General features: G+C 40.2%; 1 protein-coding gene across 2 annotated transcripts in view; it reads left to right on the top strand.

Annotated features, from left to right (window-relative positions):
• MTHFD1L (methylenetetrahydrofolate dehydrogenase (NADP+ dependent) 1 like) overlaps positions 1-13334 on the top strand; it is a 157815-nt gene that overhangs the window by 35960 nt on the left and 108521 nt on the right. Inside the window, exons 11-16 of one of the 2 annotated variants that reach the window (XM_076333851.1) lie at positions 178-314; positions 1589-1635; positions 3995-4102; positions 5010-5084; positions 6561-6663; positions 10085-10161. In XM_076333851.1, coding sequence (XP_076189966.1) covers positions 178-314; positions 1589-1635; positions 3995-4102; positions 5010-5084; positions 6561-6663; positions 10085-10161 — 547 coding nt within the window. Of the gene's footprint in view, positions 1-177; positions 315-1088; positions 1115-1588; positions 1636-3994; positions 4103-5009; positions 5085-6560; positions 6664-10084; positions 10162-13334 lie in introns of those variants that run through there. The other variant, XM_076333852.1, reaches the window with a different exon arrangement.

The raw sequence follows: 13334 nt of genomic DNA, 5'->3' as shown, positions 1-13334 counted from the left end.
ATTCCAGCTTGAGCTAGGGGCTAACATTGTGGCAGTATTTTTGTGGAGATAAAGTAATCTTATTGAAATTTGCTGTACAAATATTCTTCATTGAAATCAAAAGCTGTAAGTTCTGATATCCTTAGCCAGGCTGACATCAGCAAAGAATTTGATTAATCTTTTTTCTTGTTTTGCTAGAATAACCCCTACACCCCTAGGAGAGGGGAAAAGCACAGTCACAATTGGTCTCGTTCAGGCGCTTACTGCACACCTTAACATTAATTCCTTTGCTTGTCTGAGACAGCCTTCCCAAGGACCTACTTTTGGAGTTAAAGGTACATAATATTTGCAGACTCTATGACCTCTTTCAGATTAAAAGGAAATACTGCTTTTTTTCTTTTTCCTTTTTTTTTTTTTTTCCTTTTTTAATTCCTTAGTTACTTCACTAACTCAGTGGATTGTCTGAATGGTAGCATATTGGATTTTTTGATAGATATATAACTAATAGATAAAGGTTTCTTGCACACATCTTCCCATGCAAGGTTCATATCTATGTTCACGTACTTAATGTGTATTGATAATGCAGATAAAGCCCAAACATAATGAAAGGCTTGGGGATGAATTAGCCAGGAGGAGTTTTGTGTGAGTACACACCGTTCCAGCCACTCCCCTGCTTGAAGACTCTCTAAAGATGTCTCTAAATGTTACTGTTTAATTATTCCTTGAGAAGGAGTCCTAAATCCACTCGTATTGATTTGAAATATATCCAAGCTAAGGAAGTTGGCAGTTATGCGAATGGTTCAGCTGTGTCTGCATCATACGTTCGGCTAGGTCTGAACCTCTTCTTTCTGTTCTTCTGAGTTGTCCCCCCTAATCATGGGCTGCTGCCTTTTTGCCTAGAAACCCTTTAAGAGCCTGAGGGCCAGGTAAGAGCCAGCCAGAGTTCAAGCCTGTCTTCAATGCTGATAGGAAGTAATGCGATCTTTTTTTTGCCATTTCTCAGCTGAGATTGGTGCCTAACTGGGCAAGCGCTCCCCATCTGCTCTGCTTTGCTTTGCTGAAGTTTAAGTTAACAAGTTTGATTTCAGCTGGAAGGCTCCTGGTGCTTGGTGCTTCTCAGCCAAGACTGGTGCATGTGAGTGCTTTAATCCCTCCACTCAACTTGTGTGTAGGCTACAGCAAACTCCTTTGCCTGTACCCTGAGAGGCAGTGGGGAAGGAGCGCTCAGGCAGGAGTGTGAAGGTTTCATTCAGAAGCAGTGCTTGCTTGTGACTGCTATGTCTTTCCACCCAACAGCTGCATGTGCATGACTGTGTCCGAAATCTGCGCAGGAGCAGAGGGTAACCCTTATCTAGCCAAAGTCTGGGCCAGCCATCACGTGGAGGCTTTCATTTCAGATCAAGAATTCCCTTTTTACTGCCTGCTGAAAAAAGCCAGCAAGGTTTAAGGAAATCCTGTTTATTTGCGTGCATCATTGATCCCCTAATAGAAATCAAAATGCTGAGTAACGTGTCATCAACACTGTATGTTTCACTTTGTGTGTTTAAGAGTGGTTGTTTTTTTCCAAAACTGATGTGAGTCTGATGTGACCATATGCTGTCCTGTGCAGGTGGAGCAGCCGGTGGTGGATACGCTCAAGTGATTCCCATGGAGGAGGTGAGACAGCAGGGGAGGCAGCAAGTCCCTGTCCCTCTAGGAGGGGTGGGTAGGCTGAGGTGGCCGATGCAGCACTTGGTCGGTGGCGATGGTCTGCCTGGAGAATTGGGTGGTCCTTGCCATCTCCACGTGCCTGCTGTGTGACGTGAAGGGGCTGCGGAGTGGGGGTGCAGAAACATTGCACAGCATACTGTACATGTTTGTAACATCTCGGATATGCTTCACAAGCTTCCTGGGAAGAAAGCCTGCTGTCCACGTGTAATATACAAGACAAAGAGATGGCTACTGCTAATTTTTTCCTTTTATATCCACATCTATTGCAAAAGAGAATGAGAAAGCATTACTTTTCTGGTGGAGTAGAAAAAGGCAGGGAGACCCAGGGCTGGTGGGTTGAGGAAATTTCTTTTTCAAATGTAGATTTAATATTTCTTTTTAGCAGAAGTTACTGAGTGTGGCAAAATGGACTTGTTTTTAGCCAAGATGACCCTCCTGTGGTAGTGTGAGACATGCCCAGAATACTGCGGAGGGGTGAATACCACAACTTTTGCTAGATAAGTAAAAAGAAGATGATGTGGCTCAACAACAGTGATGAGACAGAGAAGTCTCCCGTGAAAAATTGTTTTTCACAGGTGCAGGCTGTTGGGGAGCTGCAGGGGCTGGGGCTCCCCATGGGGTGGCCAGGCAGGGCCTGGCAGCCAGGGTCTGTCCCACTGCCAGCCAGGAGCAGGCAGCTGGGGGCACTGGGGCAGCCCCAGCCCAGGCATTGGGCACCTCCATGGGGATGGGCCAAGGCCAGGCTGGGATGTGGGCCCACGGGTTGGCCTGACTTCGTGGGGCCGGTGGGTGGGCAGGGCAGGGCTGTGGGGAGCTGGAGACCGGCCCTGCTGCAGCCTCACTGGGGCAGGGGCTGATGGCCCCCGGGGCTGACGTGGGGCCCTGGGCCATGGGGGAGCCCTGGGGGGCTGGGCAGGGACAGTCAGGGCAGGTGGTGCCCCCGGCACCCTGGCACTGTCAAAGTGAAAGAATTGTTTTCTTACCTCTAAATTAATCTGCAGCTGTCCTCTACCCACAAGTAAATGGATTTCTGTTGAAGATTGCGTCATCCCTAGCCCTCTTCAAGGGCTTCTGAAAATCATGTGCTGGCTTTGGAAGGAACCAGCTGGGTGCATGCTTTCAAAATACTCTCACTGTGAAAATAGCAATACTCTGACTGAAGTGTCCACCCTTGCCTAGCACAACATTCACAATGTAAAGCTATGTGGTCCACGCGTTTATGGACAGGCTGGGTCAAGGACAGAGATGAAATGTAGACCACGTGTAGTGTTTCTTGTCGGTTGGGTGCCTTCTTAGCCTCCCTCCCTTGTCCTCAGCAGGCTTAGCAGTGCACCCGCGGGCTTCAGCATGCTGTAGTTGACAGCAGAGTTTTGTGTTGGTTTCCAGAGCGTAAAATGCAAGCAGATTCTCTGGCCAATGGGGCACATAAGGATAGTATGGCTAAGCTTATGCATATATTCACAGTGCTTGTTTGGAAATACACAATGGTTTCACACCAAAAGAGTCTAATTTAGAGCTCAACAAAACCACTCCATGGCCCGACCTGCTGAAGTACCACCTTGAAAGTGCACAGCTGGTCCGAACAGAGCCCTAATGTAGGGCTTAGTTAGAGTTTTGATCCCCTGTTGTATGTGAGTGCGAGCACAGTCAGGGGCTGGTATCTGTTGCTGTCAGTGCCCCTCTGCAGTCAGTGCTGCAGTGCAATTAAAACTGACCTTCGGCCTCCTTCTGTCAGAGATACGTGAAAAATACAGCACCTATGTAACACAAGTCCTAATCTAATCTAAACTGCTGATTTCAGATTTTTCCACAAAACTTTGTTGGGCAAGCTTTGTATCAGCAAAGTTCATGCCTGATCAGCTACGGGCTGTTCTCCCGTGGCTAGCAGAAAGCTGGCATACACCCCCAAAGCTGGCACGCACGGTGTGCTCTGGGGGATTCAGCAGAAATCTACACCTCTGGTCCAGGTCAAACAGTAAATACTGACAGTAAACTGATTTAGTATTAATATGTGTAACCATAGCCCTGGGCTTTTTGTTCTTGGATCATTTAGCAAATAAAGATGTCTGTGGCTTTGTTTGGCTAAACTAAGGGTAGTTTACTATGTACTCAGGTGAAAACAAGTCCTTCGCATAGCTCGGTGTATTTTCAGCCTGATAATAGTTCATCTACACTGATAGGTGACTAATCTGTGCTGCAACCTCAAGGAGATGGCAGTGATTGTTTCTGCTAATCTGTCTGAGATTAATAAATTGAGTTAAATGGTTTCTTATAAAAAGATTTTGTTGTTGTTTTCACCTTCTAGTTCAATCTTCATTTGACGGGAGATATTCATGCTATAACTGCTGCGAATAATTTGCTGGCTGCTGCTATTGATGCTAGGATCTTGCATGAGAACACTCAGTCTGATAAGGTGAGAATTATTTTCTAATATCCACATGGCATTTTTCTTGTCAATTTTTCAATAAACTACATTTCAAAGCAAAATAAGTTGATTATCTTTTTATATTTTCACCGTGTGAACAGAAACTATCGCTGAAGCCATTCTGTGTTCTGCTGGGAAATTATGCTTATAGAATATATTTTTTATGGCAAATAGCTATCATAAGATAGTCTTTAAAATAAGGATCTTATGCCCAGAACCTTGTCAACTAGTTCAGACTGTTCTAAATAGTCTGATAAAAGATGTTTTCTCTCTCTCTAAATCTTATTCTTTTTAATAATTTGTATACGCCTTTTAAAGTTAAAAATTATACTTCTGATGTGTAGTTGGGTATGATATACCTTAAGAAGAAGGGGTTGTGGGGAAAATAAACTGCATCCTTTTCCCTCCACTAAATCTGTTGTGACCTTAACACAAATGCTGACTTGAGTCTTTAAAGGGACAAAGTAAAGGAAGGAGCCTCCTTTTTTTGGCTGCAGTGTTAAAACTGAGCAAGGTTGTCATATCCCCTTTACTTGGTACAACAAAAGTGTGCATTTAGGCCAGTTTGCAGATGAGAGTTATAATTGAATATTGGACCTTGGTTAAAGTTTTAAAGGGTTCCCAATTTCAAAAATAATACAAATTTTTTTGGTGAAATATAGAAACAGTCATTTTAGTAATTGGATTTAGACTGTTAAATGATAGGCGTTGCTCAAAAACCTATGACCTTTTCAGAGTGGTTTTTTAAACGGCTAACCAGAAGTCCACAACTTAAGTGGTTGGGAAATTCTTACTGAAATTAGTCTAAATAAAATAAAAGCATTAACTTTTTATTTAAATAGTTCCTAGTTGTAACTTTTTTTATTTTATTAACTTCTTGTGTGTTTTTTTCTAGGCTTTGTATAATAGACTGGTTCCAGTAGTTAATGGTGTGAGAGGATTTTCTGCTATTCAACTTGCCCGTCTGAGAGTAAGTTGTTAATGTAGTCTCTCCTCAATTATAGTATCTCTTCATAAAATGCACTTTCTTATGCAACTTGTTTAAAATTATTTGATGTATGGGACAAAGTTTGTATAAACCTTCCTCATGAATTTATCAAGTCCAGACTTTTTTCTAAAAGCATCCTCCTTCAAGTAATAGGATCTGGGTCTGATATTATTTTCATAACCAACATTTTTGCTATTCTTTTCCTCTGAAATGAACCAATAATGTTTATAAATGCTGTGTCTTTCCTGATGAAATATTAAAGTTAGAGTTTTTAAAATACTTTTCCTATTATGGTAAAGTCATGGTTGAAAGCTCACATTCTTTGGTTTTGCAATATTTTCTGGTTTTGAAAGTTTATTATAGCATATACTTCTGGAGTTTTATTGATGTCACTTTGACAGTATTCGTCCTTTGAGGGGTAGAAGTACATTTGTGTGCATAGTATATTTTTGCATCCCATCTTGCTTCCTGAATGCTTCCAGAAGAGCTTCCTGTGCGATTCATGTATGAATAACATATCTGGATTTGAGGCTGCCATTCTGATAAATAATGAGACAGCAACACAGTCCACTAGCACAGGGGAAGGAGAATATGAACCCCTTGAATATGAACCTTAAGGACAGCTTCAGTCTGCTTCCAGTTCCATGTTTGTTGTAGGCTGTTGAGTCCTGACCGGTGGTGTTTCAGAGTCACTGTGGATGGCAATGGATAGCTGCTAAGTGCGCACTTGGAATTGGGGGTGGAAAGGAGGATAGAGGTAATATCAGCTTCTGTTTTGAAAATAAAAATAGTTTCTCATAACATTTTAAGCTTTTGTGCTGCTCGGTTGAAAGACAGTAAACTAAAATGTGGATGATACCTGCTTGCCTCTGTGGCAGAGTAGATCTCATGGAATTTTCCGTCAGAATGTTGGAGTATTTTTGTTTTGTCCTTGTTTACACTGTGTGTAGGGTAACAGGTAGGGGAGGACAGGGAGTGGTTTGGTTATTCATGACATACCAACTGTCTCTGCAGTTGAAATGGATTTCTCTCTCTTCACATGAGCTGCAGCTGAGTAAAAAATGTTTGGCTTTATAACATTCAAATGCATGCATCATAATTTCCAATATAACTGAATTATTTCACTATGAATTATTTTTAGTATAATGATTCCTTATACCTAAAAAAAAAAAAGTTGAATTTTCTCTATGGTTTACATTGAGAGTTTCTTCTGTGTAAGAAAGAGATTGTTAATTTAATGGCCTATGAGTATTTCTCCTTTTCCTCTTCATTTCTCCATCTACATTTGCCCATATTTTAGTTACAGGTGGTTTCCTGTGTGCTTTTTTTTTAAATAGTTTTGGTCCTGACATGCTGCTTTCCAAAATGCTTGCTGAAAGTGGGGGTGAAAAGCCAGAGCTATACCTGTTGAAGCAAACCAGCCACTTCATTGAGTTTCTTTAACTTGTTTTTGCATAGAGGCTGGGAATAAACAAGACTGATCCTGGGACTTTAACAGAAGAGGAGATCAGCAGATTTGCGCGCCTTGATATTGACCCATCTACCATAACATGGCAAAGAGGTATGTAGTCAAAAAGCCTCATTTCAGCTCAGATTTAGTTATAACTTATTTCCGAATTTGCTTAATTTTACCGGAATCAGAGCTGTTTCTGCTCTCTGACTGTAAGAACAACCTGTTTGCAAGTGGGAAATGTGGGTGCATAACAAATTTGGGTGCAGTATATTGCTCTAAACTTTGTCAAATATCTGCAGTGACTCAAGAGACTTTGCTAATATTCTGAAAGATAGGTTGCTCTGACAGTTTAAGTACATCCCTTGTTTCTCTCACGTTAGATAATACATCTTAAAACATATGAAAGTGGCTTTTCTGTGCATTTTACAGATCTTATCCATTCTTTTCTTAACTGTGGTTTTAGATTATTTGTACTTAATCTACTTGATTTTGGTCCCTGATCCTCCCCAGCTCAGCAGTCTGGGTAGCTCAGAGACTAAATAGGCCTCAGGGATTATGTGTTTTTCCTATTTTTAAAGTGTCTTGAGTTGTTTGCTTTCTTAGGAAGAAGAGGTGAAAGATGTGGTACAGTTTCAACTACGTACGCCAAGCAAACCCTTAGACAACTCCCCTCTGCATTTTCCAGTTCTGGTGCTGGGTTAAATTTCAGTGTTTACCTCAACTTCTGTGTATATCTTTTTTATTTAAGCAAGTAAACTCTCATAAAGTTTTGAGCTAAATTCCATTGGATTTTATTTTCTTCCTAAGTTCTCAAACACCAAAGTTATTAGTTCAAAATAATTGTTAAATGGAATGTATTGTGATGCTCAGAGAAATAAGGTGAATCTATTGAGAAGTGAGGCGTCTTGGCCATGCTTTACTGTGCCCTTTGTGTGCATGTCATCTCAGACTTGGGATATTTTTCTCAAGATAATACTGGGGGATGTGGCATAAGATGTTTTTTATTAGTCACACAGTGTGTCTGGAAGAGACCTGTATTAGGATGAAGGAGTAATAATGTAAATATTTAGTGTAGTATGACTCATCGTTTTTATCAGCACGGGTTTGGGAGGAGGCAACATTACTCAACATCTGTTAACCTCAAGTGAGTTATTTAATTCATCTCAAACAATGTTAGTGAAACTTCTATTCCACACAACTCTATATGATGTACATATCTTAAACATCTCAGAAAAAAATTGGTTTGAGGTATGTTTTAGATAACTTGGAAAATGTTTTATTTGGGACTGTTTCTGCAATCCATATGTCTGTGAAGCTTGTTATGTACCAGGGAATTTGTAGGGCAGAAGAGAAAACTGTCGGATTGTCTGAAAATTAGTTTTATTCAGGACCTGTTTCCTTACAGGTCCTGTGTCACAAGCTTAAAGTTCATTGTCCTCTTATACCAACTTGAACAGGTACAACATACTGAAAAGAAGGAAAGCTTCCCTCTACTTACCCTTCCCCTGGTATTCAGATCCTGTTTATATCTCTAGAGGATATGGAAGTAGATACATTAAACCTAACACTTCGTTGAACCTAAACTTTGCTGAAATGTTTACTTTGGGTAAGGAAGAGGGAAAATTTGGAGAAGGAAAAATTGCTTTTGTGGCAAAACCAATTATTTCTTATTTTACTGCTTCTAAGTGCAGCTATTGGAATCTTCCTGGAGAATGACTTCTGACCGTGACGAGAAAGCCAGTGTATCCCAGTGACCAGAAAGAGTTGCAGGGGTAGTTATAATTTCATGGTAAGGGTGTTCAGGTTACATGATTTCACTAGGAAGGGCCAGATAAAAAGCAGCCCACTGGCTGTCCAGGCTGGTGGGAAGGCTAGTTTCTGCTCTCAGCCGTGCCTGGGTAGGCAGGAAAGACATTTAGGTCTGCTTAAGGCTGTTCGTGAGACTGAGCTTCCTAGGAGGAGAAGGGGTAAGTTTGTGCTTGAGAGATCAGCTTGCCATATGGCTTGACGGTGGCATATGGTACCACAGCTTGGTATGAGGCTTCTGCTTCCATGTACCGGGCTCTGTTCTGCAATTTCTGCCAGTACTGTAGTTAGAGTATGACTGTATATAAATAGAAACCAAAATGAGTTAACCAAATCTGTGTTGCACCATCCCTTAAATGGAATTCCTGAAGAAACAAGGGGCCTAAATACCATGTAGTGGGAAGAAGGCATGTATGGTATTTACAACAGCCCCGTGAGAAATGCCCAAGAAGGGAAGCGGCTTAAACCTTGCTTTTCTCCCAGCTCACTCACAACCCTGAACTGGGGTTGTGTAGGATTGAGATTCAAAGTCCCTCTTGTTCTTGGGTAATTATGCCATCCTTTTCTGTACAGACAAATTTGTTAATCTCCAAAAGCAACAGGAAAAGCGGGAGGAGGTGATTTCACTGACCTTCAGTACAGACAACTTCTCCGGAGGTTCCTTGATTGTCTGCTTCTAAACGAACAGGGCTCAAATCTACATCTACCAGAAGATTGACTTGATTACCAAGCTACAGGCTGAACTGATCAAGAGTACCTTCCACCCTTTCTTTTAGGGTTGGTGAATAATTGAAACATTTGTAGGGCTAAAGAGTCCATAAGAAAGAGGGAGCCTATTTCTGCGTTCTGTAGGGATTGCCATTCCTGGGAAGGAGAGGTCTTGGAGTTCGGTCTCGTTTTTTAACAAACAGAAACATCCTCCTAATGTTTCTTCCTAAGAAACACCCTGATCTGTTCTCAGCAGATGAGAGCGCTCTTCGATTATTCTCAGTCCTTCCTTTTGGTTCTTAGAAAGGCACGTTTGAAGTTGAGTGTTGTCAGTGCAGAATTGGAGAACTTGGCTTGCGATGATTGTTAGTGAAGTTAGCAATTCCACAGGATGGTTTGGACATGCCCTTGCAATACCAAAAGTGTTTCCAGGTTAGAAATACAACTGTCTGAAATTGAAGTTGCGTTAAATAGCAGATGGTTGATCTTGGCAGTTGAAAAAAAACTTCCTTTGAATGCTGTGCAGCTGAATGTGGAGTTAGTTACTGTGATGTGCAAGAAAGTGACTTGTCTGGAAGAACCAATCTGACAACATAATCATCCTTTAAAAGAGAAACAGACCAAGTTTAACCTACATCATACAGTCTTAAAATCAATTCTTAACCAGTCAATGACGAAGCAAATGATTTGAAGTAGGTCTGAGGTTCGTTGTATCTACTAAGACCGATTTTTCTTATGTAGGTAAAATATTAATTTGTATGTTAGAATTTTAAGAATCTGTTAGCTTCAAATACTGTTCAGAGAAATTGTATTTGAGTTATTTCAACCTGTCATCTAATGGTATCAACTAGAAGGGAGAAACTAAGACAGTGCTAATGCTAACGTGCAGGAGTGTGGCTGGCTGGTTACACTGTTCAAGCAGCTGAATCTTACACGTATAACAGGTATGCCTGGAAAAACCCAGATCCCTGAGTCCTTGTTAACATGTTTTGCTTTTGCTATTCCCTTATTTCAGTGGTGGATACAAATGACAGATTCCTGCGCAAAATAACAGTTGGGCAGGCAAATACAGAGAAAGGATTTGTCCGTCAGGTATGTAAAGGCATTTAATGTATCTCATTCTGGACAGACTTTGCTTTAGAGTCTGAGAAATGTTTCTGCAGTTCTTTCAGCATACTACTTTGAATTGCAAAGCTAACATCTGTTGCTGTTTTATAGTATTCTTGCAGTGAAACTGATTGTGTTAATGAGTAACTGAGTCTGAAGTTTCAGAAACAGAAACCAATGCATATTGCACAATGTGTTGAAAGCACTTGAAAAAATTGCGTAGGTTAGGGGTTTGATATTGTTGTCCTGTGAGTAGAAAAGGTGTTCTTATGCCCTCCTACGGTTAATTTATGAGATTTTTCTTACTTTTTTTAAGTCCCTCGAACTATTTATGTAGTATTTATGTAATTTAATTTACATCTAAATTTAATGTTAAAAAATTGGGGAGAGGTGTGGCTTATGTGTTGTTGGTCCCACTGGTGAGGACTGAAAATGACCATTAGCTTTTTATTCAGTTTTCATTTCCTTATCATGCATCTCAGCTTTGGGATCTAAACTGTAAGAACTTTGAGCACATGCTTAATTTTAATATGTGGGCTTGAAGGGATAGTTCAGAAAATCAGCATGTGTGTACATTTCAGCAGTGTAAAAAGCTAACCTACATTACTACATGAGAGCTTCTGGAAGTTTATTAAAGAACTTACTGATAAATTGAAAGCCAGACTTTTCCAACACTATCTGAACAAGTGTTCCTGGTGTCATGTGGGTAAATCCATTTGTGAAACAATGCAGTGTGGAACAGCAATGCCAGGTGGAACAAACTCATTGTGATGATGTGGAGTTGCTCCCAATTCGATGAAGATATTGTAATCTAACATTCTGGATCATGAAATTCATGAGGTTCTGACTATTTAGAGGTGAAGTAAATAGCTGTTGTGGTAGAGATAAGGCTTTCATTCATTTCGGAAATCCTATCTTTAATTTTTCTTTATCATTTCAGACCTCTTCCAGGCTTTGTGCCTAAATAAAGAGACCAGAAAATAGTGCTAATGTTTTTGCTAAATTAAGCAGGTAAAACAGTCAAATTGGACAGAGGAACTTAAAAGAGAAATCATAGAATCATGGAATGGTTTGGGTTGGAAGGGACCTTAAAGATCGTCTACTTCCAACCCCTGTGCCATGGGCAGGGATACCTTCCACTAGAAATGCTCGCTTGTTTTGGTTTTAAACACACGGGATAGAGACTTTTCTGTCTATAACTTACAGAAAACTCAATATTAGCTAATACTCATCTCTGATAATGGGCAGGGACTACAAAATATTATACTTGGTACAAGTGCCTTCAACACTTGAGACGTTTTCCTATGTTTAGATTTGTTTCAGTGACTCAGTGTGATTATTAGCTTTGAGCCAGGTTCTCCCAGCCTTATTGTGCAGCATTTTACCACTGTAATTACGCTGCTGAGTTAAAAGTGGGTTGTTTTATTATAAAGAATAGACATATGGCTGTCAAATGTTGCTTCTGTACTGTTTTGGCTAAAATGACCTTGATGCTTTCAATTTTGATGTGTTGGACTGATGCATATCCATTCACATTTTAACATGGACTTAGTGACTCGAGAAATAGAGAACAGTTAGGAAAACTCATTTCAGAGCATAGCCGGAGATCCAGAGAAAACAGGACTTCATAGTTAACAGATGCATTTTATAAATATTTGGAGTGATGTTCTAGCACTCTTAAAATCAATGACACCTGTGTGAAATGGCAGAGCACAGCAGGCACAAAAGTCTGCATTTTAATGAACAGGGATGCTGTGGTTTCTAAAGAGTATTACATGACTGATGCCCTTGATCCTGCAATTGAATCCATGCGGGTGGATCCTTTCATCAATAGAGAACTGACTTTACAGCTAAGGCTTCTGTCAGCACTTCATAGGTGTATAAAGGTTATTAGAGTTAAAATAGCACCTGCTACCAGAGTCTTTTGTGCCTGTTTTTTCTATTAAATATTATGTCACTCTGAGCATCTACCTGGGATTGTTTTTCCTGTCCTTTTGGGTTTATATAGAAACAATGATGATGATAACTTATTTTTTGGTCTCCTGATAAACATCCTGATAAAGTTAGATAATATTCCAGTACACAGGTTGGGCATAGATTTCTCGGGTTTATTTTCTGTCTTACATATGCTGCAAAGACTTACCGGGGACAGTCTTAACTTCAGAAAAGATAGTAGCATCCATGTCATCGCAGTGCTAATAATGCTCATTGTGTACCCAGCTATTCTGTTATGTATAGAACTGCTTCCAGGGAATACAGAAAATCTGCTTTGTAACTTCAGCACTTCATCTGACTCCCTATGCAGAAAATCTCAATTACACGATTATTTTTTGTTTTCCATGGTGTATGTCTCTCCCTGTCTGGGCCCAATACAGAAAAGTGCTCAGGTGTCTTCAGAAGTTTTGACTAACATGCAGGTACATAGAGGTCAGCCTGAATAGGGCTGCTCTGGGCTGCAGCTGTCAAGACAGAATCTAAAAGCAGGAACATAGGTTAAAAAAGGGCAGAAGCTGTTAAAGTACTAGGCAAATGGATAGGAGTGGTAAGGTATATATATGTTGAACAACTCTCTATGTAGATGCTTCTTAGAAACAGGCAAAACCCTCAATCTGAACAGATTCCTCCACTATTAGTCAGTATTGGATACATCTCGTAGAGGTCTGACATAGAAACAGTCTTGGGGGCTTTTTTTTGCATAGATAACAGTAGGATGTCAATTACTACACTTTTGTATAGACTTTAATTGCTGGAGATGGATAGATTACTAAAGCAGTTGTAGTTCTTGTTCACCCCCAACATTGCATTCCTATCACATAATACATTAGTGACTTTGCCTTTCTTCTCTATGTTCTGACAGCAAGTGGCCTGGGGCTTACTAATAGTAAATTAGTACAAATACTTCTAATGTATACTGCAAACTCTTAAAGAAAAGTAAGGACCACAGCTTATGTTGTGCTGAAATACTGCACAGTATGGATGTATTTCTACAAGAGCAATAGAACTGATGCCACATATAGTTCTTGAGTTTTTTTTAACTTATATATTTGTTCATTTTTTTAAAAAAAAAGGGAGGACAAAGACCCAGCAGCATAGACTCTCAATTTTGAGTTTATGTAGAAAAAGAATGATCAAATGTAACAAGAATGTTTTTGAAACCA

The sequence above is a fragment of the Aptenodytes patagonicus genome, chromosome 3, assembly GCF_965638725.1.
Source record: "Aptenodytes patagonicus chromosome 3, bAptPat1.pri.cur, whole genome shotgun sequence".
NCBI classification, from domain to species: Eukaryota; Metazoa; Chordata; class Aves; order Sphenisciformes; family Spheniscidae; genus Aptenodytes; species Aptenodytes patagonicus.
This window is presented reverse-complemented; position numbering and strand designations above follow the sequence as displayed.